Source organism: Pteronotus mesoamericanus, unplaced genomic scaffold (genome assembly GCF_021234165.1).
Source record: "Pteronotus mesoamericanus isolate MK-2021 breed Mesoamerican mustached bat unplaced genomic scaffold, CSHL_Meso_final scaffold_54, whole genome shotgun sequence".
NCBI classification, from domain to species: Eukaryota; Metazoa; Chordata; class Mammalia; order Chiroptera; family Mormoopidae; genus Pteronotus; species Pteronotus mesoamericanus.
In genome coordinates, this window is record NW_026555321.1 from 16,256,369 (window position 1) to 16,281,653 (window position 25,285).

General features: G+C 36.4%; 1 protein-coding gene across 3 annotated transcripts in view; it reads left to right on the forward strand.

Annotated features, from left to right (window-relative positions):
• Window positions 1-18,469, forward strand: part of SATB1 (SATB homeobox 1) — a 79,090-nt gene extending 60,621 nt beyond the window's left edge. For 2 of the 3 annotated variants that reach the window (XM_054595468.1, XM_054595469.1), the window contains 2 exons: window positions 12,613-12,816; window positions 15,135-18,469. In XM_054595468.1, the coding sequence (XP_054451443.1) occupies window positions 12,613-12,816; window positions 15,135-15,635 (705 nt within the window). In that variant the 3' untranslated portion in view covers window positions 15,636-18,469. The remainder of the gene's footprint in view (window positions 1-12,612; window positions 12,817-15,134) is intronic. The other variant, XM_054595470.1, reaches the window with a different exon arrangement.
• Window positions 18,470-25,285: the final 6,816 nt, after the last annotated feature.

The window sequence follows — 25,285 nt, forward strand, 5'->3', positions numbered from 1 at the left end:
CAGACACAACCAGGGCACTGCCGAACCGCCCCTAATGGAAACCTGGGATTCACCACACACTCCGGGAATCACCATACTAGTGATTAACTGTTTTCCTCCAACCCTGCTCTAAGAGGAATGGTCCTTCTGTGGCCCAAAAACACCCCAAACCCCATTTTATAAGTCAATAAATACCAAAACTTTGTAGTCTACTAAGAGCTTATATATGATAGTTCTAGAAAAATGTTCGAATGAAGAAATGTGTGTGTGTTTGTGTATATATATGCATTTAGTGTATATATGTATGTATACACACACATATATGTGAAGGGGGGCACCCTATTCAGGAGTTCTTAACCTGTGTCCTACCTTCCCCCAAGGTGTCCGTGAACTTGGATAGAAAACATTTTTTTCATTAAGGTATTATGAAATTTGACATTTTATAATTATCAATATGGCAACAAATCACAATAGTATCAGCAATACCTATGAATTTATCACCAATAAAAATCATAAATATTTTCATGTTATTAGTTTTTCAAAATATCAATTATGCTTGTCGCTATAAAATTATAGTAGTTATTAGATCTGCTAGATCTTATTTAGTGTGTTAATAAAGAAGCACATTTATTACTGTCAGACATTTTTGATAACTTCCATAATTTTTTTCATACTACACATTTTATTTTAGGCACATAAAAACATTGTTCTGAAAAGGCATTGTGCATGGGCATCACCAGGTTGCCAGAGGGTCCATAACACAAAAGAGATGAGATCGCTGATTAAATAATTTTTGTGTAGGAAAAAACTTTTTTAAAAATACAGTAGCTGAGGAATTCTTGAATTTGCCTGGGAAACATTCATTTGTCATTTATTACTTTTTAGTATGCTTATTTTTCAAATGCCCTTCTTTCCCAGCGCATATAAGCAGGGATTATGAGCATTGCAGTAACATTTAAAACGATAATGACAAAACCCAAAACCTTATGGGCAACCTTTTCCAGTATTCTGGTGCCACGTATTGTGCAGCACTTTCTGAGAGAGTTCCTTTGCCCTTGGACTAGAAATTTTTGCCAATTGAACAACACCTTTAATATCAACTTAGACCTGAGGTTTAAGCTGTTCTTACCTTGCTGGATAGAAAGTATTGGGAGAAATGACTCCCCGTTTTGCCTGTCCCCAAATTTCCTCTTATCTTGTACAGTAGGTGGCACATAGATGGCATTTAGTAATTATTTGTGGAAGGATGGAATGCCTAAGAAGCACATTTCACCTGCTCACAGTTTACCCTCCCCAAAGCCACTGCATTCCTAAGGGAATCCAGGAGGGAGGGGTGAAGGCTCTGAGCCCAGACAGACAGAGTCTGGGGAAGCTCCGCTCCTGTGCTCCTCCAGTCCTCCTTCCACTGGGGCCCTCTCGGAGCCTGCGTTCCCCAGGTACGAAACAGGAGCAGTGGTTGTGAGGGTGCCAGCGTGCCCTGTGCAGAGAGCCCCAGGCTCTCCTGTCTCCTGTCCTTGGTGAAATTATAACCTGGACGTTGTCGTTGGGACCCACATGTTTTCAGAAATACTTATGCTTTCTTTTTTTTAATGCCTCCTTATAGATCATGAGATTTGAGTTCCTCCAGTAAGCCAAGCTCTGATTAGTAAGCTTGTATAATGGATAAAATGATGTGGGTTTTGACCACAAAATAGGTATTATTCTATCAGTACAATCATAAGCAGTTTGGGAGCTCGTAAGGAACCTGTGCACTTGATTTTTCCTCTTGGGATGTGATCCTGTAACTTTCACAATTTTGGCTACCCCTAGTTTTAAACATTTTCTGTTACCTCTCCCAGAATATAGAAGAAAGATTTAAATTTTTAACTCCCAGACCCTAAATATGCATAATGGGGAGTATAGCTTATTTTAGGAAATATCTGCAGTATTGGAAGGTTTTACATAAATAAGTTAAGATACAATAGTAGAAATATTTGTTTAAAATAACATGGTAGTGAATTATTTTTGTTAGTAAACGAACAGCTATCAGATAAATTGCCCGCTAAAAATTACTCATCTTGTAAGTTCATATTTTTACTTTGTTTTTGCACTGGACATATGGATATCGTCAATTTTTTTCATATTGAGCTTCATAATTTTGAATAGAAAAATGTAAAATTTTAGTAGGTAACTTTAGGATGCAGCAGGATAAGAAATTTTCTGCATAACATTGTAGTATAAAAGCACATCTTTATTTGAGTTGAGAAATTTGGAAGAAGTTGAAGTTTTTTTCATTAAGCTGTTACTTTAAATAATCCAATGTATTTGCCTTTAACAGAAGCCTTTAATAGTGCTTCCCTGCCTTCTTAAAACCTAGTATGAGCTCAGTTTGACTCTTAGGTCTTTGAAGTGCAACAACAGCATTATGAATATATGTCGTCGGACTTTGCTACTATACATGATGCCCTCAAGAATTACAGAGGCGTATACAGTTCCTTGCTGTTAATAAATGGTCCAGATTGTGCCATTTTTGTATCTTTCTCTTTCCCCCCAACTTACTGCCACTTTAGTGTGTTACAAGGAATCTTTTGCTACAATTTTATACTCACTTAGTGAATATGAGCCTCGAAGGTCTCCAAGCCCCTTGGGTGAAAGAAAGTGAAGAGTGTGCCACTCAAAGGGCTATTTATGTTGACATTATGTTTACGTGTTGACATAAATGTAACTCAGATAATACAGATGAGAGTGGACTGAAATGGAAAAAAAAAAACCCACATCAGCATTAATTAATTAGTTCATGGAAGAAAAGCCAAGGGTCTGACTGAACCAGAGCAGTAGGGATGGAGAAGAAGGAACAAATTCAGGAGATGTTCTGGAAGGGTGGATTTGACAGGAATTTACAATTGTTCACTTATGGAAACAAGAAAAATCCGGTTTCTAATTGAAATGGTTTGCTGTTGTTTTAAGTTAAGAAATAGTATATAGGCAATATAGAAAAAAAGTCAAAAAATGCAAGCATAAAAAGAATTCAAAATTCCCATAATTGCAATTAACTAGAGATAACTTGATATATGTTTATGTATATGCATGTATACACATCTATCTCAAAGATGGCTGAGGGGATGTAAGTAAGTTTAATTTAGCCTATCAAGAAGTTCCATAGGCTAAATTAGACGTGTATACTTACATATGTGGTATATGCATGCATATATGTCTTAGATTCATTCATATGCTATACATACCTTTGAATTCCCTATTGAGGTATATTTAAGCTATATTTAACTTTTGCTCTTACAAATAATGTGAGCATTATTATAGTTAAATATTTGTACACGTCTTTAATGGTCATTTCATTAGGATCAATTCTCAGAAGTTGAATTACTGGATCAAAAGAGGCATTTGTATTTTAAAGGCACTTGCTAGACATTTTTACAGTCAACATTTTCACATTGCCCTTCAGAAAGATTATACCAATTTATAATTCAAATAACAGCCTTTCAGCACAGGTGACTGGGTGGGTGGTGACAGTTAATTGAGTTAAGCTACATACATAAGAGGAGAGCCTCGTTTGCGGGAGGAAAATACTGGGTTCAGGCTGGATGTGGTAACCGAATTATTTTTATTAACTTGGTAGAGAGTCAGATACCTTTGGATTACCTGTGTGATAATGAAGTAAAATAATAGAAATACTAATAGCTGGCGTTCATCAATGCGCGCCAAGCCCCTTGCATGAATTATCTCAATTCTCACGACCCTCTATGACTGGTGGTAAAATTACCCCCATTATAAAGGGAAGAAAATTGAGGTCTGGAGAACTAGAGCAATTCAAACAAGGTTTCAGGGGGCTCGTAAGTAGTAGAATAGGAATTCAAATTAATACCCAGGCTTTCTTAACAAACAGATGTTAGAAATGCAGTTTAGGTTAGATGAGATCAGAGTAATTAAGTTGTATTCTCAGGTATGTACGATAAAGAGCAATAGCAGGAAGAAGAGTTGTAGGCAAAGGCAATTCAAAAGCAACTGGTCTACCTATTTTTGGTAGCACACTGCTAATTCAACTCACTTTTTTTTTTTTTCATTATCCTCCCCACTTCAAATGTTGCCCATTCTTCAAAGCCAAACTAATACCATTCTTTACCAGTAAGGAATTCCTTGACCACCCTAGCACATCTCTTCTTCCCCTCCTCTTGGGTCCCACTCGATGTCTGCCCATCAGCTGACTTTTATCACATAGCCTCTTGCACTAATAGATATTTTTTAATGTCACATCTTCCCAAATACACTGTGAGCCATTTAAGTCAAGTGCTTTCAGTTAGGCTCATCAGCCCTTTTTGTATTTAGTGTGGACTGTGAATGTATTCTATTTCATTTGAACCACCCACAATCCTGTGAGTTCAATATTATTATTATCTGCACTGGAGGATCTAAGGCTCAGGAAAAAATTTTACTCAAGTTCACATATGTAAACGCCTATACTGAGGTGATTGAGCCTGCCTTGCAGGGCATTTAGTATGTGACGGGCAGGAAAAGGAGAGAAAGAGCTTTCTTGTTAGAACAGGGGAATGGAGAATAGGACATGGGAACTGTTGGGCAACAGCTAATGAGTAGTCCAGTGAATCAGAACACGAGTGTGGTTGGGAAGAGCCGTCAGTGCAGCTCTAGGGACTGTGAACTTTTTCTCCGTAACGGGAGGCCTTTGAAGGTCATTTTGAGCAGCAGTTTGAAAGAAGACTGGCGGTTGCATCCCAGCATCCTTTTTCCAAGGGTATCTCCAAGTGGGTAAGGGGATCCAAGAAAGCTTAATTAAACCTGTATAATTTACCTATCAGGAAGTTCCAGAAACTAAGATACTATGTTTACATGCTTTTTGTAGGGATCACAACTCTATGTGACAACATTTGTCCTCTCATTCTCTTATCAAAGCTCTAGTCACCATTGGTGTCCTTTCCCCTCTAAGAGAGAAAAAGGAATGATATCTTTAAAGTCTTTTGTTCAGAAATCAAAATAATTGTCCATGGGGAGTAATGTGAAAATGTTTGGGGCCTAAGAATGTAAATCAAGGAAAAGGTGCTCCAGCACTGACAAGTCAGTGGTGAGCAGAAGGCAAAGGAGCAAATGATTATGATAGAAGGATAGAAGCGGGGGCTAAAATTGATAAAAGGATTGTAGCGTGAACCTTGGGAGAAGTGTGTTTTCTAATGACCCTAGCTTTAAAGAACAAGTACAGAATTAAAACTTCAGATTTTCAGGCAGAGTGTATACATGTTAAACAAGAGCCAAATCATAACGCTGAAATTTATGTAATGTCAAAAATATATCTTAGATTGAGAGGAAAAAACCCAAGCACTTCTTTTGCAGCCTCTATATTCAAGTGAGACATATAAGCCAGAATTATATTAGTTTTGTTTAAGTTTTGAGGAAACCATCTTGAAAGTAGGCTTGAAGTATATGAAAAAAAACTTTTAAGTTAGATATTTTCTAAATCGAATGTTTTAAAAATAAAATTAAGGCTTTTTTTAAATTGGAAACTCTCTATTTCAGTCAGATTAAGATATTATCCTCCTGCTGGCTAGTTTAATATGTTCTTTAGGATTTCATACCTCCGTCATTCTGCTTCTCAGATTCTCCCTCCTGAAAATATTCTTTAAAATGTGACACCTCCTGGCCTGACAACATTTTTAAGTGAGAGCCATTTTTATCTACTCCAGCCAGATTATCATCGGATAATCTTGTTACAGACCAAACAATTTATAGCAAAAACAAACAAAAAAACCCACTGTATTTATGTGTGCCCTGAAGTCAGTGGTTATGAGAGGGTAGAAAAGAAAAACAGAAGACAAATGATTTTTTTTTTTTGCTTAACATTAAAGCAAAATTGAAAATTAAGTATGCTATACTAATAATTCTGAATATTCTTTCTAAATTCTCTAAATTTTAAAGGGAAATTTCATCCAGATTGTATAAATATTTCTCTCTTTTTTTTTTTTGTGATAACAAACCTCCAGAAACTCTGCTAAATGTGTTTAACCTCTTAAAGACAAAATGGCAAAAATTTACTCAAATGAGAAATGTATGGATAGCCATTTTATGTCCTTTTATTACCACAATATGGAAACCCACAGATTTTTGGCTAAGATACAGAGTCCCTTACATAAACTGTAAGGTCTGGAGAGAACTTAAAACAGAAATAGTTTAGAAGTTAAAAAAATAGTATTAATTTAAAAGAGTATCTTGATTGTTTTTTTTTTCTTCTTTTTAGCAAATGCAACTATCAGAAACAACACATTGAAAATAAATGCATTTAGTGATACATACACACATACACAGGCCCTTTAAATATATTTCTTCTTAAACTCATTGTTGAATAAAGTGGATGTTAATGTGGTACTTTTAGAATGGAAAATGCATTTACTGGTACGTCTCTGTTCAGATTTATTTCCCATGTTTTCTTTAATAAGACCAATGTTAACATAGCACAAAAAGTTACTTGCAGACCTGCTGAAATTCTCTTCACTATACACAATGTAGATGTTATTAAACTAGGGAGAAAGATTAATGTATTACCTGCTAATTCCATAGAGGAGGACATGTATCTTTATTAATGTTAATGGGTTGGTCTCTCATTATGTTATGGAATAATCTGCTTTAGCAAAGATTTTTCTTCTAAAGAACTTCATAACATTTAAAGGTTAATATGTTAGGTAAAGAACAATATCTTAAGATAAGCGTTTTTATTACAGGACATGATGGGATGGTTTTTATTAAATTACATGATGATTTGAATGGGGGAGAAGAAAAAGTGCATCGCTTCTTGCCCTCAACTTTAATGCCTTTAATCAAATAATGACCTTCTGGAAAATAGTTAATTTTAAGCATTTGGAAAGATCAATACCACTTTGCCACCAAAAAATGGCCTGGACGATGAAATTTGATGTATTTAAAGTATCATTTCACCCTTTTAACCTAGTAAATAATTTAAAATGCTTTCAGTTTTGCTTTGCCACTGTTTTATTTCTCACTGTTCAGTGTTAAAATTGTTCTTGAAAAAAAGGTTCAAGTTAGTGTGCGAAGCCTCCAGGCCGTGGACCTAGAAGTGGGATTGTATCTCCATTAGGTCTTGTGTGTCTGCGTCAGGGTCCCTGAAGAAGTAATGTATTTTAATACTGTATTTGAGGCAGAGTGTATAGCGTAAAAAGTATGAAAGTGGAACCCTTTTGGAGTGTTAAAGGGTGGCTTAAAACATTAGTCACTTTGTATCTTTTGTGGCATCTTTTAACATTTATTCTAAATGTAAAAGAATAGGTAGCTCTGACAATCAGAACCTGTCTCCCTCCCCAGCTTATAGAAATTCTGATATGAAATTACCCTTGAGTGCCGACAGCTTTGTAAATTAAAAAAAAAAAATTGCCCTCTATTTGTGTGTTTGTGGGCAGATTAAAAACTGTCTTCATTAGCATAAGTAACACTTACAGATTCTTTTAAAAGTAGAAAATTATTTGCTGGGTGATAATTTGCTAGCTTTACAGTTAGTTGTTCAGAATGTACTCATTCAAAATGCCTAGTGTAGTTTAGTCTACAATACTGAATTTTTTTGTGCCAGAAGTACTATTTAATGGATTATGTACTTAATCCTTGTTCCAACTACTTGCTAAAATGTAATTCATGCTTTCCACTAAAATGTTTGTATCAAATACCTCCCTATTTAGATTGATTTCTTTTAATATCATATATTATTATACTATGTGCCCCAGAGATTGGAACAAAATACTTCTGCAAATAACACATAAAAGATGGGGGGATAAATACAGACTATAAAATGTTTTGCTTTTTAGAACTCAAATTACCATTCTATTTTTTAAAATGTATTTTTCCTTCTTAGTTGTAGCAAGAATTATTTGTCATTTTCTTTCTCTTTATAGCTCTTGGGTTTAAAATGCATATGTATATAATGATCATATATACATATCTGTATATTATATTAAATGACTTTTTTCCTCAGAGAATATAGAAGTCTATTTTCCCCTGGAAAACTAACTGTGTTACGTGCTCTCCAGCTTTGTCACAGACCCGGCTCTGAAAGGTTGCTCTTTTTATGTGTGAGACCGTATAGGTACAGTAAATTCATTTGTGAAATGAGGTTACTTTCCTGACTAAATTAAAATCCTGTGCACCCCTTATGCATTAAAATGTTAGAAGTGAATTGACTTGAATTAACTGTTCTATAAAGAGTGGAGTGGAAATCAGAGATTGAGTTTGGTTGGAAATTAGCAGCTGAGAGATGGAGGTGCCAGGATTTTTATTTAAATGTGGTACAACAAGATTCTGTCAGTAAAGCACATCATTAGAATATTGAGTTTAGAACTGCTAATTTTTCCTTTAAAATGAGCATACAGTCATGTGTTTCATGGACCATAATAAATTGCCATTGTGTTGTCATTGAGTTTGTTTTGCTTTTTTTCCCCAGTATTAGTTTGGCAGTCATTCTGCATTTTTTTCTTTTCCTCTCCCCTCCCCCTGATCTTATATTTCTTTAATAGATCCCTAACCAAAACCAGTCAAAAGAATGTTATTCATTTCATGCAGTCTTAGCTTTAGCATCTTTTGCACCATTTTCTTGCTTAGGGTGGCAAGACCTTTGCAGATGGTTCTTGGTTACTCTAAAGTACACAACGGTATTTCCTTTGTGGCAGATGGATTTAAGACTTTTAGTTCTCAATAAATGTAGGTTTACAATACATAACTTTACAGGATTTGTGTTGTATATAACAGGTTTGAACATATTATCTCAGAATTCATCTGCATGGCATTTTCAGCTTATTCGGGGTCCATGCCAGTTTTTTTAAGTAATAGGGGGAGCGCTGTGATTGATAGCAACAGCTCAAGGCGTGATTTTGAATAGAAACAAAGGGTTTAGAACAGAAGGTGTCAAATTAAACTTTGTCAGTTTGAAAAGTAGTAACATCCTGAAAGTTTTACTAATTTATTTACATGTGGCTACTGTTTATATTTTGCCCTCTTTATATGCAGTGTAATATTGCTTGGCAAATTTACTACATTTAAACTTTAGGTTGTTCCTTGTACCATTTTAGTTTTCTGAGAATGGATCGGTGTCATTATTTTAAGGCTTTTAGCCTTCCATCTTTTCTACTGTTCAGAAGTGTTAATTTTGAGAGTAGTTTCTTTTGTCGTAGTAGTTACCTGTTGTTTCGAGTATTCCAAGTCTTGCAGATCTCTAGTAATGTGATTATATTCACATTTTCATTCCTTGTCTCTCCTCTACTAAGTAAATCTATAAATTTATCATTTAAAAACCAATACAGTATAGAGGAATTACTATTTTTTATGTGCTAAATATTAACAAATATTCTGGCATGTTCATTTTCTTCCAAGTTTGTATGCTCTAACAATATCACTTATGGAAAAGCCACCTAGCAGAAGGTATAGAGGAATTAGAAATCATTTAGCTTTTTTAGTGACTTTCTGCAAAACATAGATTAAATTACTGTCATGATTAATAGAACCTCAATCGATAGGATTTGAGGTAGTCAGAATATTCCGTTTAAATAGTATTAGAAAAAGTTAATCTTACTTTTGCTGGTATAAATTGGGGATGGGCCAATTTATTTCTCTGCTGACAGAACTAGAGTGTCAAAATATGTTTTCCATTACTTTTAAGAGATATGTACATGAAGAAAAGCAACACCCCTCCCCCCCCGCCTTTTTGTTTTTTGGAATATCCTTGTAGAACTAACAGTTCCCAGCTGCACCGTTAAATATTTTTCTAAGAAGCATCTGATTTCAGTCTCTTAAAATCATCGTGTTTCTTGAAAGGCTAGCAGAGACATGCTTCAAACTTGTAATTCATCAAATTATTTTTAGATAAGGAATTAGAAGTATTATTTAAGGGCAGAGGTTAATAGCAAACTACTGGAAATGTTATGTTAGTCATGGGCAATTAATAAAAATAAGGATCTATCTCATAAGTATAGAGACACAGAAGTGACAATATGAGCAAAATATTTGTTGAATGAGTCAGGGCTCTTTTTCTGAAATATTTGTTAAACCAGTGCAAACGTGATTGTTTAGGAATTAGCTATCATTATTAGCCATTTTAAAAGAACTAATGATTTTCTTTTCCAAAGAACATCTGTGATCCACATGTTTTTTCACATATATCCAAGTGCTAACTGATCTGTGCATTAAAAAGTTTCTAAAGGAAGCTTTTCGTACATGAATTGTTCTTAATTTAACTTTTAGCAATTTTTAGTTGGAAGCATTAGTTTCTAAAAAAAAAAAAATCTTAGATGCTCAATGTTACTGCAAGAAGACTAAGTCAAAAAAAAAAACAACAAACCACTTCTGTTCGAACCGTCTAACATCTCTTGAAAGATAAATGAGTGTGTAGTACTTGCTGTGGTTAGGCACGGGGGCCTGCAGTGGGCCTTAGCGGAAGGCTGGGGACGAGGGAGGAGGACAGTGACGCAGTTAACATTCATGCATACAGGGGGATGTATCTAAAACCTTCACAGCATCAAAACTTAGAGGTAAAGTATAAAGGAATAACTTAGATGTAGGAAAATAGAAAGTATATTCAAGGTTTGTTAAATGGCAGATATTTGCCAGTAAGAACTAAATAACCACATCCAGGGCACCCTGTACAAGTGGGTCTCAATATTTCAAATACAGTTTTGTAGTTAATACTGCGCTTACATAAATAGAGCTTAAATATGACGTATCCTTATATGACTCTGGAAATAAACACAGAATTGCCATGGTTAGAAGGGAAGCATGTTCAATGACACTGTAATCACCATTCTTTTTATTTAGCTAATATTCTTTTAGGCAGAGCTTCAGTTTACTGCCTGCTTTCGTAGCCTTGAATTGTGTGTTCAGTGGCATTGAATGAGTGCATGATTACATGACCCTCCCTATGCACGTATTTGTTTAATTAGAAGACTTATTGAGTAGAGAGTCAAAGCTCTCTTAGAATACTTGGTAGGTATCATGAGGTTTAGCCACAGTCACTCTTGGCTGGGTAGTAGATGGGCCTTGGAAAGGTAATGTATCAGCACTCTCTAAAATCTCTCAGATAGGCCATTTTGCGGAGAATGGACCTTGCTTCTTCCCACTGTACATTGCAATGGGAAAGAGAATTTTCTCTCCAGTGGTTCAGCTTGAGAAGAAAGGGAGGAAAGTGATACCATTCTCATTCCAAAGGTATCATTATAAACAAAAACAGAAAAATAAACAAAATACCCCTCTCCTTGGCTAGTTCTAAAAAGCAGGTAGTAAGGAAACTGTACTTTATCCATTCACATCCAACTTATTTAGTTGGAACTTTAAAGAAGCCCCTTCATCTTAAGTCGAGGTCCCTAAAGCAGTGCCTAGGATGGGGAACCAGGTGCACGTGGTTTGGTAAGGAACCTGGAAGGAGCCAGGAGGATAGGGTCCCATAAGAATGTGGTCTCAAGTAAAGTATCTACTGATGGGAGGGGGGACATAGAGCCATCTCTAGAGAGTAAATTGAAGGGTGGAATGAGTTGTCCCTTTGGGGGGAAGGGAGCAGAGACTTTGTACCACTGGGTCAGCCAGCCATGGCCGCCCCGGGTGAGGGGGCCAGGGAGGATGTGGAGTGTCTGTCCAGGCATCTCTAGGTGAGATGGCCCCAAGGCAGCTCTCCAGAGAAGAGTGTGGCTGTGGGCTCTCAGCAAGCAGCACGGCAGGTTGGGGGGTGGCCGTGGCTGATGAAGACAGTCGGGATGGGATGCTCCCCCTTCTTCTCCCCCCCATTTCTCAGTGTCCGTCATGGCAGCCAAGATGAAGCTTTGAGGTGGTGATTAGAAAATGCTAGGCAGTGTACTCTGTTAGACTACTTAGTATTTGAGAGATGATCTGAGGCTCAAAACTTAAACTTGAGAAGGTATCAGTAAGGTTCAGATTGTAGCATTTGTTGTGCATTTCATTGTTTATTGAGGAAGTCTGAGAAAATTATTGCTTGACAGATCATAGTGTACACTGCAGTGGGCAGAAAAACAGACTCCGAGGTGTATTGAGCATTCTTCTAATGCCCAGTCTAATCATTATGCTTTATATTGGACAGAGTTCTTGCTCACACGGTTGCACACATCACTTTTCTTTCATGCTCACACTCACTCACATACACACACATACAAATATTCATACATAGATTCCTTTCTGATACAAAAATTATGAACTTGGGAAATCCTTTTAGAAAAATTATTCACAAAATCTGTCCTAATTCTTCTTAAATGCCTTCAAGACCTTAGGTGACCACTCATCAGACAGCAAAGTTGGGCAAGATTGAAGCATACGCAACTTTGTTTTTCTCCTGTTTCACACATCACAGGGTCCGTGGTAAATGTGCCCTGCTCATAGAGTCTGAAAACTATTACCCTCCTTTAAGATGCAAGTCTGAACGTTTATTGGAAACAGAGCCTGCCTCCTCGACAACCACAGCTATTCTCTCTTAACAGGTTTAAAAAAAAAAAAAGTTAAAGCCTATCGGAGTGTTTTAAGCTTATAAAAAAAGTTTACTTCACAGGGTCTTTCCTCTTTAAGCTCCTAATGAAAATTGTCAGCACCCCACCCCTACCCCATAGGCATGAACTGACCTATCATTCCCTTGTCTCTAAGGGGTGGTTGTGTGAACTGTTACGCTGGAAAGAAGATCCCTCTCCAGAAAACAGGACCCTGTGGGAGAACCTCTCCATGATCCGAAGATTCCTCAGTCTTCCTCAGCCAGAACGTGATGCCATATATGAACAGGAGAGCAATGCGGTGCATCACCATGGCGACAGGCCGCCCCACATCATCCATGTTCCAGCAGAACAGATTCAGGTTCGTTTACCTTGGCCAATTCAATATAGCACTAAGTAAATAGAGCTTTAAACTTAGCAGGGATATTAGCGTTTCTCTGCTTCCCAGCAGTCTAAACATGAGGTTTTTTAGCAAGAGATAGCAGTACACTGCCGTCTTGCTCAGGGGGATGAAAGGAAAATTAACACTTTCTCCAACATGTGTTTTGTGTTCCTCTCCCCACCCCCAAAGTGGCAGGAACCCCTTTTTACACTTCTTGTTCGGCAAGTGTGTCTTTGTTACAGTTGGGTTGTTTTTGTGTGTAAAAGCTTACATTTTTAAAAATCAGAATTTAAACACACCACCTTTTTTTTTTTTTTAAACTAATACCTACACTGACCCTGAGGAAAGGAATTACTGCTGTTTTCCATAGAGGAATTTTGTAGAATTATAATTTTATACATTGGCTTCTGTCCAAAAGGAGGAGGGGAGGGAAACCTAATTGGAATCTTCGTTCTGACTTCTTGGCCCTTCCTGCCTTACAGCTACCTCCCTGTACCCTCACAGAACATAGGTTAGGGGTGAGTCATGTCCGCTTGTCCCTCCTTTAGACCCCCTCTCCCACCACCCTTGGGAAAGGAGAGACTAGAGGCGTTTTCTTACCAGGCCTGCTGACCCCCTGCACAGTGGCTCCGTGCTGCTCCTCAGGTGAGCGGGCACGAGTTAACTGCCAGCAAGAAAGGGACACAGAGAAGCGGATTCCATGGCTTAAAGACCTGTTCCCTTGGTGAAGATATTCAGACTTTTCAAGGACACACTAACCATGGCAGCGGGCAGAGACCACTGTGCCAACAGATTCAGCCTTGTACTTCGCTTGTCCTGTCATGGGACTTGGCTCCAATCATCCACTGGGAGACTTCCCTGTGAATTCAGATTGGAAAGCTCTGTGATCAGGTAGTTTTTGGTACTCCCATGGCCTCGTTGCTTAGGAAGTGTGATGAAATTGAACTTGAGCTATATAATATATTAGCTTTCCCCCTTAAGGGAAAATGCCATTACCTTCCAGAGTCCTAAAATTCTACTATCTTTGGTGAATCATCTTCATTATTTCTGGGTATTGCTGTGAAAAAAATACATGTGTAGCTAAAAACAATAATAGGGTTATCAATCCACAAGGAAAAAAAATCCTTGAGCGTGTATTAAATACAAATTGAAAAAGAGAATCCCTTAGAATATCAAGCAGTAAAATAATCGTGAAAGCCTGAAAAACTGTTTAACAAAAACAAAAAAGAGAAAGATATACGTTAAGTAATAAAAATAGGACTTGTTTGAAAATGTAAATCGTTCTTAATGAAATTGCTTCTTAGAGGGATACCAGGTACTGCTGAGGCACAGTATAAATGTTCTGATACTGTGCTGCTTACTTGGGTTGATTTGCTTTGCTGAGTGATGGGTAGAGAGTACAGTTACATGCATGTGTCACACCTTTGTTCTGTGTAATTGTGTATGGAAATTACAGCACATATACAGATACTAATTATGAAACAGTGTCTGTGTACACTAAATATAAATCCTAATCACATCTGACTTTACTGTAGACAAAACAATTCGCTAGCCATTGTGTGGTGGGTTGAACCTTTATTTTTCGGTAAGAAAAAAACTTGCAATGTCAGCCTAGTGCAATTTGGTAAGACATTGTATATTAAATCAGAACTGTCTGGTAGGAAATTCACAAATGTGAGAATCTCACAAATCCTTTGGACCCATAAGATGATATAATGCCGAAGAAGGCAGAGGACTATCCATATTGTTAGTAATTTAAGTAAAACTTTCTGTTCTTGCTCCATGATTCAGCCACCCTATGACATGGGGCAGAATGCACATTTCTTTCATGGTTCCCATACCTCACCTTTCTAAAATGCCTTTGAAGTCCTCCATCTTCCTTTTAAGTCTTTGTTAATCATTTACATCATAATTTGCTTTGCTATATTCGCATTTGATGTGCGGCCTTCTGGTGAAGTTCAGGGCTCCCATTTTCAGATTGCCTAGTTTTCACTTCGGGGTGCCAGGGGGAAAATCAAGGTTAGGAGTCTCTGCTGATCTCTGAGATGGAATTCTGCCCAGTAGACACCCCCAAGCCCAATTCCTTCTTGTCTTCCCAGTTCTCATCATTTTGATATTCCCCCCGCCCCCGATGCTATGGTCCATTTAGCTGGCCTGCCTTTGGGCCCAAGTCTTTGTCCCCATCAAGTAAGCAAACCGGCAGTGGTCGTCCCTAAGCACGCGCTCGGTCGCTGTAGCCGGCTGCGTGCGCGCCCGGGAGAGCGCAGAGCTCTGACTGTCTGCCTGTTCCTTTCCAGCAGCAGCCCCAGCCTCAGCCGCAGCAGCCGGCCCCGCCGCCCCCGCAGCCCCAGGCACAGCAGCCGGCTGGCCCCCGGCTCCCCCCGCGGCAGCCCACCGTGGCCGCGCCAGCTGAAGCTGAGGACGACAGCCGCCAGAAGACCCGGCCGCGAACGAAGATTTCCGTGGAGGCCCTGGGAATCCTCCAGAGTTTCATCCAAGACGTAGGCCTGTACCCGGACGAAGAGGCCATCCAGACTCTGTCTGCCCAGCTGGACCTTCCCAAGTACACCATCATCAAGTTCTTTCAGAACCAGCGGTATTATCTCAAGCACCACGGCAAGCTGAAGGACAACTCCGGCTTAGAGGTGGATGTGGCCGAATACAAAGAAGAGGAGTTGCTTAAGGATTTAGAAGAGAGTGTCCAAGATAAAAACGCTAACACCCTTTTCTCGGTGAAACTAGAAGACGAGCTCGCGGTGGAAGGGAACACAGACGTTAATGCTGACTTGAAAGACTGAGATAAAAAGTATTATTTTCATTCAACAGTGCCACTGGTATTTACCAACAAAATGAAAATCCACCTGTATTTGCTCAGAAAACCTTTGTTCATGGTTTGGCCAATGAATCTTCAGAAACTTGCACAAAACAGGAAAGTTGAGAAAGGATAATACAGACTGCACTAAATGTTTTACTGTTTTACAAACTGCTTGGCAGCCCCAGGTGAAGCATTGAGGATTGTTTGGTATTAAAAATTCAAATTTGTGTTCATGAGACACACCAAGGTGTGTACCCCTTTAGCATGATACCAGTGATTTTTTTTTTAAATAATTATTATTATTATTCTGGAGCCTCAAACAAGCATTATAACTTCTGTGATTATTATTTCCTTCCTTTAATTATTTCTGTAACACTCCACACTGATCTTTGGAAACTCGCCCCTTATTTTAAAAAGAAAAAAAAAAAAGAGTTTGTTACTCTATTGTATGTTACAAAAGAACTATAGACTGTGGAATGCAGTTTAAAGATGACATATGCCAACAAATGCCTTGTATTATATGGCACTGCCGTAATTCAAATTTGTTTTTATTTTGGAAATAAAAGTTCACTGTAATTTTTTTCATTCTCATTGTTACATGATTTTTTTTTTAAAAAATGAAAAGAAAATGTGAAACACAATTTAGTCCTCATTATTTATTTGTAGATCCTGCAGCATCATGTTGTAATTAATTTTTTGGAAGTTTCCGTTAAATGTAATATTGCTTCTCTTGTTACCATACTGATTCTTTTCTATTTATAAATGTATTTTGATGGGCAGTAAAACAAAGTGTCTTAAAAGTTTTAAATAGAGAAAATGTGCTTTACACAGTTGCCTATAAAAAGTGCTCTATGTTATCCAAGCAATTCATACTATAAGCTTCACTCTTATTGTTGTATGCAATTTTTACTATCATGCAAATAAGCTTAGGTAAATAAAACTAATAGATCACCTTAGAAAATTATGCAATTAATGTGAAAATAATTGATGTTTGCAATGTGTCTTCCTTTGGTTTACAATCAATTTTAAAGCTACATCTGTATAAAATTTCTGTATAAAGGTGTATTTCTTTTTTATGAGTTTATGACTATGAAAACACCAGCTATTTTGTTACAGCTGGTTGTTTTTATAAGTGTATCACAATTTTCTTTATGCAGAAATGTTCTGATTAGGAGTGGTTATTGACTGTAACTACACAATTAAAATTGTTTGTATGGTATGACATGGTAGGGTTTGTCTGCTTATGTGAAGTAACCTTAAAGAGTCAAAGACTGCCCTCTCAGGCGCATGTTAGTACCTTCTTGATACTTTACTGGTTTTAAAAAGAGCAATCGAAAAGCCACTCAAAACATTGTAAATTCAAATCACAAACACATGCCCATTTTTAAAGTTTAACTATGAAGATGATAACCTGTTTTAGGTTAACATTTTGTTTAATAAACAGATAGCAGGATGGTCTGTAGACTTGCCAACAAAAACATAAATCCAGTTTCTGGCAGTTATGTGCTTAGAATGGATTCATCTGCATTTATTTCACAATACTTCAATTATGGCAACACTTTTTTAAAGCTAATGCACAGATATTTTTAAAGGCCATTAATAGTAACATAAAATAAGTATGGAAAAATGGACCTTCTGTATAAAAACTCCTTAATGAGCAGTGTATTTTTTTAAAGTTATAAATGGAATATAAGTGAATTCAGTTCATTTGGTTATGTATGTCATAACTATAAGACCCACATGAAGAAAATAATAATAACACACCTGGAATTTAAACACAATCTTAAAGATACAAAATAAGGTGTGCTAATGGTCATAGGATTGAGGCCAGGGTTGCCGTTTTTGATGGGTTGTTTTTGTTTTTGTTTTTTGTATTCACTTTATATTTTGCTTCCTATTTTAAAGGGTTCCTAGATGGTAATAGGTGTGTCTGGGTTCCTTAAAACTTGGTTCTGAAATGGCCTATTCTTCTCCTGCCATTGCCCTAGGCCCTGATAAGCTCATTGGTAGGCAACTGGGCTGCTTTATTTAGTGTTGAACTTTTACTTAGGAAACTGAAATGGGATCATTGAAAACTCCCAACTCACTTTTAAAAACTATTTACTTCTGAAGCACAGCTGAACTACTATGAAAGCAGCTGGTTTGCTGCAAACTCAAAATTGAAAAGTTTTCAATCCTTAAGTGAGAAAACTTAAACATTCTTGTTCACTGGATTTTTAAAAGCATTTGAGTAAAAGGAGCTTGAATTCAAATAGAAATTAGATTTCAGGTGTTAAAAAATAAATAGAAACTAGTATGCCATGAAGTCTTTAAGAAAACTTATCTTCCTCTTCCCTCTGAGATTAAGGAAAAATCTAGAGAGAAGACTTAATTTTTTTAACAGCCCAACACTTAAGGTGTCAGAGGTATGAAATCTCATATTTTTATGGGAGGAGAAAATGGGTTGCAAAATAAGATTTTCCCATTTCCAATAATCTAACTTGAAATAACATTCTCAGTAGAATTGGTGAGTGTGTGAGAAATCAACAATACCAACAAAATTCTTACTTAGGCCCTTTAACTTAAGCACCATAATCTTGCTAATATATTTTAAGCCAAAAAAAATAGAAAAGCACATGTCAGGAGTCACAGTGATGACAGAGTGAGTAAAATTGTTTTCAGGAAAGATGCCACATTTTTTAAAAGATTTGGGTGATCTTCCACATTGCTTTCCCCATGTCATTTATTGCTCATACCAGTCCTCTTGTTGCCGGTGGCTATGGTAAATTCCTTGACCAAGCTTCATTGTGTCCAAGTTTAGCAGAGACTTTTTAAAAGCGGGGCATGATAGAGCGCTTCGTGCTGTTAAGACCTTAGCAGAGTCAGGTAGTTTACGGGTAATATTCAACCTTGTACATCTGAATCTGTCATGGATTCCTTCCCTCAGCACTTTGCCACTAATTTGTATTACACTCTGTGGCCATATAATACTTGCACATTATGCAAAAAATAATGTTGATAGTATCTCCTTGGCACAAAATATGCAGAGTTGACACATAACCTTTGAAAACCAAGGTAACTAATATGTATGTGTGCCCTAGTTGTGTGGCACTTGGTTACAAAGTCTGTACATATTATGTATAAAATGTGTATAGATTAACATTTAGTCCTAATGAGCTTAAACGAAGTGTTTTTTTCCAAGTAGTGATATCTATATCTGTGCTTATCTAAAATATATAGCTTGAGTAGAAAACATTTTCAAATGGTTCAAGATTGAGTAAAAATGACAATCTCATACATTCCATGATTAAATTCTGCCCTATTCCCTATTGTGATCAGCTGATACTACGGTCCTTGACTGTCATGATAATATCAATAAATGAGGTATTATGAACTGCCTGGTGATATTTTCAAAAAGAACAATTAAAATGTATATACCCTATTAAATAGCCTATAGAGAAATAGGACTATTGTGTTAAAACAAGCCAGAAATTTGCATGGTAGTGTGGAAATCAATGGAGGTCCAAAAATATTAATTATATCTAAAAGATGAAAACATATCGATGCTATAATTTACCTTACAAATGAATATTTTTGACTTTTTAAGGGTTATATTATGGATTCGGTGTTTCTTCTGAGGCATTCCTTTTAATGTAAATACTAACTACTTGCATGTCCTTTGACAAAGGCTAAGCTACAATCTATTAACATACACGTTTTTGATAAAATATAAAGTACCCTTATTAAAGAAATGTGGAAGGTGTATATCCATAATACTATACCTGTTTACAATACCAAATGTTAAATAAAAATAGTTTGGAATCACTGTTTAAAAGATGAGCAACATTTTTAAGCCTTTCTTACATTACCCTACTTATGTGGATCGTATATATTTCCAAATATAACCTTATCCAAGCAATTCTACGACAACTCCATTATGGCTTCTTGCTTATACCAAGGTTGTGTATTAAGCCACTTTCTTCCATCTACTATTTTCAACTGCTGATACTCCTACTGTGCTCAAAGACACATGACCTGGGCCCTGCTCTCTGCAATGAGGTGGTTGATGAGGGGATGCGCTAGAGCAGTACGGTACATTTGTTGCCTTGCAAAATAAACACTTGGCAAGGAAACTCTGAAGTGACCTATTTTGCACTATGTTAAGTGTTAAGCGTTATTTCTTTACTGCTAGTTGAATTTACTGTTATCAAATATTTGCTTTTTATGGTACCCAAATAAGCCTTCATTCCAGTGACAGTCTCTAATTCATGCCCTTAGGCCCAAAAAAGAAATGATGTTCCTTCCATGTGCTGCCCTGATTTGCCACTCACAACAGAACGAACAGTGCCTGTTAGACGAGGTTCAAATACTTAAATGTGTCCATTAGTTCGTTCAGTCTGTGGCAATGTGATGCAGAATGAGCATTTGTCCAAAGCACAGCCCATCCAACAGCATCTTAATGGGGGGATAGGTTTCAACTACTCCCCTTTTGTTTCCAATTTTAATTTCCAAATATTTGTTTTGCCATCTCATACAAAGGCTTCCTCCCTTCTGAGGCCCCTTTCTCACATGCTCTTCAAATATGCTCAAAGTGATAACAGCAACAGCATTTGTTGAATGCTTTATTTTACAAGACAGTGCCACAAACATACTTCCATTCCACTATGAGGTATGTGAGGCAGGCACTGAAATTCCCACTTCAAAAATGAGGCAGGGGAAACTTGGGATAACTGACTTGTTCAGGTAACTGGCCACAGTGGTTTTAAAGCAAAGTCTTCTATCTACAAAGGTCCATCTCTACTTTCTCCTTTAAAAAAGCTTTCTGAAATACAGGAAATACAGGAAAAATTAATTGCAATTCAAAATTTTCAGAAATATGCATTTTGCTAATATAAAAAGTTAATAAAGTAATTGAAATCAAGTGTATGAAATATTTCATCATGGAATATTAACCCCCCAACTCTGTCATCCTTGTGTAAGATCCATATCACCAAATTAAAAAAAAAAAACAAAACCCTATACTTCATTATAGAAATTTTCAAATACACATGAAGAAGAATAGAATGATGAAGTCTCCAAAGGATTCATTACCCAGTTCAAAATATTTTTCTGTTAATAAATACTTTGTAAAACGTTAAAATTAAGATGAAACTTTTATGAAAATATACAAACTGTTCAATGTCATAATCTTTTTTTGAAAGTAATGAATTTTCTGATTTGTAGAAAAAATTACTAAAACTTGAAGTTTTTCCCAGTACCCTCTGAGAATTTTCAAAAAGCCAATTTTAGAAGGAGAACCTGTAAGAATTCCACAAATATTTGTAACACAAAAAATAAAGACAAACCAGCCTCTCTTTATTTATAAACAATACATGCTTTCATATCATTGTTTAAACTAAAGTACATAATTTTCAGTTATGCATAATAAAATATGTAATTAAGCAACATTCCATGGTGGATTAAAGAATTAAAAGCTTCAGGTGCAGAAAAGAATTTGTTGGCATTTTCTTTTTCAAGGTGGTATTTTGAGGTGTTACTTTTCATTTTCCTTTGACATCTTATACAAAAATAAATAGACAGAAACAGGTGAGAAGCTGAGAAGTGAAGAATTGGCTCTACTACAATAAACCTGAAAAACAGAGCTAGGCAGAATATTTGCAACATGTCCATGAAGGCTAAATTAAAAACGACAGAAATCTTTTTAGTTTGCGGGGGCCGGGGGGGTGGGCCTCAAAACAGGCACGTGCTTCAAGAAATAGGCATAACATAAATAAATAGTTAACTGCATTAAGTTATGCTTATATTTTAAACTATGTTAAATCACACTCCAGTCAGTACAGCCCAGTAAACTTACTGTATTTTTCCAGTGAAGAACTAAATTAATTCTGTACTAGAAATTTCAAAGTTCATAGAGATATTTGCAAGTATTTCCTGTCAGTCTATGGCTTTCTCCGCCCCACCCCCCATTTCTCTTAACAGTGTCCTTTAAAGAAGAGAAGTTCTTGATTTTGGTGAAGTCCAATTTAACATTTTTTTTTCTTTTAAAAGTCTGCTTTCAGTGTTCTAAGTAATACTTGCCTAATCCAAGGTCACAAAAAAAATTTCTCCTATCTTTTCTTTTGGAAGTTTTATAGCATTAGGATTTATATTTAAATCCATGATCCATTTTGAGTTATGTTTTTGTATATGATACAATATATCAAAGTATAGATCAAAATATTTTTCTTATTTCCATTTTTTGCATATATATTTCCAATTCTTTCAGCATCATTTAAGACTAGTCTATCTCCATTGAACTGCCTTTGCATCTTTGCCAAAAATCAATTGACCTTGTGTGTGTGTGTGTGTGTGTGTGTGTGTATGTGTGTGTGTGTGACTTTCTTTTGGTTTGTTGCTCTTTCCACTAAGATCACATAGTCTTAATTACTGTAGCTTCATAAGTCTACAGATAATCTACATCTTCAAACTTTATCATTTGTCCTCAAAGCTGTTTTGTTGACTCTGGGTCTTTTCATCTCCCTATGCATTTTAGGCTCAGTTCATCATTTGCTACCAAAAAATCTGCTGGGATTGCTTAAACTGCACAGATCATTTGGAGAAGAACTGGCTTTCAACAATATTGAGTCCAGTTCGTGAACACTCTTTATCTCTTTTATTTAGGTCTTCTTTCATTTCTCTTAGCAATGTTTTATAGTTTTCGGTGTGTAGTTCTAGTTTGGTCACATTTATCCCTAAATTATTTCATACTTTTGATTCCATTGCACATGTTTTTTTAAATTTTTGATTTCCAATTGTTTTCTCCTAGTATATAGAAGTATAATTGATTTTTTGTATATTGATCTTTTATCCTGCAACCTAGCCTAAATTCACAATAGTTCTAGTAGTTTTTTTGTAGATTTTCTACATAGACAATCATGTCATCTACAAATAAATAGTTTTATTTCCTTTTTAAAATGTAAATGTCTTCTTTATTTTATTTTCTGGAATGTCCAATAGAATGTTAAATGCAAATGGTGATAGCAGATATCCTTGTCTTGTTCCTGAACTTATATGTTAGCACTCTTCTAAAACCCTTACTATACAAATTCATTTAATTCAAATAACCACCGTATAAGAGTGATACGTCGTTATTATTTTATTTTTTGCAATTAAACTAGTCACAGAGAGTTTATGTAACTGGCCTCAGTGGATATGTCTCCCAACAACTCTTTCACCTCTCAAAATGCAGCTATGGTTTTTGCCTTGGCATTCATTTCGCTTTGTCCTTATTTGCCACAAGGAGCAAGGAAGAGAATTGTCCTAAAGAATAAAACAAAGAGAAACAGAGAAAGGAACCAGGAGAAAGAACAGGGACACAGGAAGCGAAGGATGATGTTGGAAGGAAATAGGAAGACTGGCTGGTAAATGAGATTATTCAAAGGGGAAGCATACCTTCTGCATATTTTTATATGATGAGTTAAAAAAAAAAAAGGGAAAGAAAACCACATGGCAAACTTGACCTCTTTTAATGACTTTGGAAACACTTTTTAAATTTGGTGATTCCAATAAACGCCCTAAAATTACCATTGCCAGATGGGTAAACCATATTTCTATATAAAGCAGTAGAAAGGAACCAAATGACATTATCAATGTCTTAGATCAGAGATTAGCAAACTATGATCCACAGGCCAAATCTAGTCTGCTACCTGTTTTGTAAATAAGGTTTTATTGGAACAGAGTCATTCCCATTCATTAACATTCTCTATGCTGCTTTTGTGGTACAACAACAGAATTAGAGTGGTTGTGAAAGAGACCATCTGGTGACCAAGTCTAAAATGATCTCTTTCTGGCACCTTTACAGAAAATGTCAAACTCTGCCCGAGCTGTGCCTAGGTTTGTGAAGGTAGAAAAACTAAAGCAATTTTCTAGATAAATGGTGTCAAAACAAAATAATCATTTCAGTATTTTTCAGGAGAGAGGAGCATATGTTAACTAGAAAATTCATTCTCAATCCCATATTTCACTTGATGTGTATGAAGAACCTAATTTGTTTATTCTATTAATTACCTCACTGGCCTTCACAAGAGCATAAGACCAGAGATCCTACACCCTGTTGCTCACTAGTAACTATTCTATAAAGTTAGAAAATTATTGACTAGAAACTTCACCTCTTCTTGAAAAACTCAAGAAGTGTTAATATTCTTGGCAAAATTGTTTTTGCACTAATTGCCGTATCCATCTGCTCTGTGAGATTGATTAGACTGAGAGAACATTTGTTCTCTACTGAAATCAATGCTTTCTGGCCCAGGAGAAAGCTAGATCTGTCTTATTTCCATCCTGAGAGGACACACCACTGACAACTGTAAGCATTTCCTTTGAGGACTGGAGATTAAATTGGCACTTGGTTTGATAGCCCTTCAGAAAATTATTCTATCTAGAGAGAGTTCTGTTGAAGTAAACTAAGACCACAGGGATTTTAATAATTCCTTCTTAGATAGAGAATCTGCACTATTTCAGAAAGACCATTTCTGTAGACCCAGTAGTTGGGTGCCAAATCCCGGGGAAATGCTTGACTGGTCACTGGAGAACCCAGGAGCAGCAAATGGCCCTGCCCTCATCTGTCTTAACTCTTAAACCTTGAAACCCGCGGAGATCGAGTAATGCTGTCAGTGTGTCTAAGGGAAAGCAGATGCAGAGCCTAATTCTGTCTGGATTGGACCCAGTATTTTATTTTCATTACTCAATTAATTTATTTATTTCTAAACATATACTTATCATGACAGCCTCTGAGTAAAAAAAAAGAAGCAAAAAAGAAAGAAAATCAGAAAAATATAAAAAAGAAAAACTTATAATAAACACCCAAAATATAGCAATAAGCTTTTGCTATTACAGTTCTCCCTGTGGACCTTATTGCAATACCATATTGGACAATTACCCCAGAACCTGAGTATACATGGTACAATGTCCTACATGAAACAAGCAACTTAATTTTACAGATCAGGTGTGAAAAGATACCCTTCTCTGAAAACCCACAAAACGAATCTGAAGACAACTTTATTTAATAAAAGTTCACAGTCTCTTTACTATGGGCCAGGTAGTGTGTGTTTAAAATTACAATCGCCAGGTGGGTAAACTAGAGCAGGAGACCCCGTATATTTGTCTCTCCGCAGGTATCTCATACGTAACGCTGAGCTTCCGATGGACCAGAGGGAGTTGAGGAAAAAAACAAATACACAATGAAGGCAAATTTTTTTATAATACCATATTTGTACATTTTCAAGGACTACAACTTCCAAGATTTTTGTTTTCTTACTTTTTGGTGGTAAAATATCTCTTGTGAAAAGATGGTGATAAATTATCAGAGGACCATTTATTTTTTTACTGTCTTTGTGTGGTGTAATAAATAGAAAGCAACCATATTACAACAACCTTCAAAAATCTTTTGTTTTGTTTTACATACCCATAAAATCCCAAACCTAAGAACTTCTGAGTTGAATTAGTAGTTCTCAAACTCTTTGATCTCAGGACTTCTTTATAGTCATAAAAATTACTGAGACTTCCACTTCCAGGAAAATGGAGGAGTTACACTTTTCCTTAGTCCTTCTGTTAAGTACAACCAAAAAACTTGGACATCATATACAAAACAAACACTGCAAAACCCTTAAAGGTGGCAAG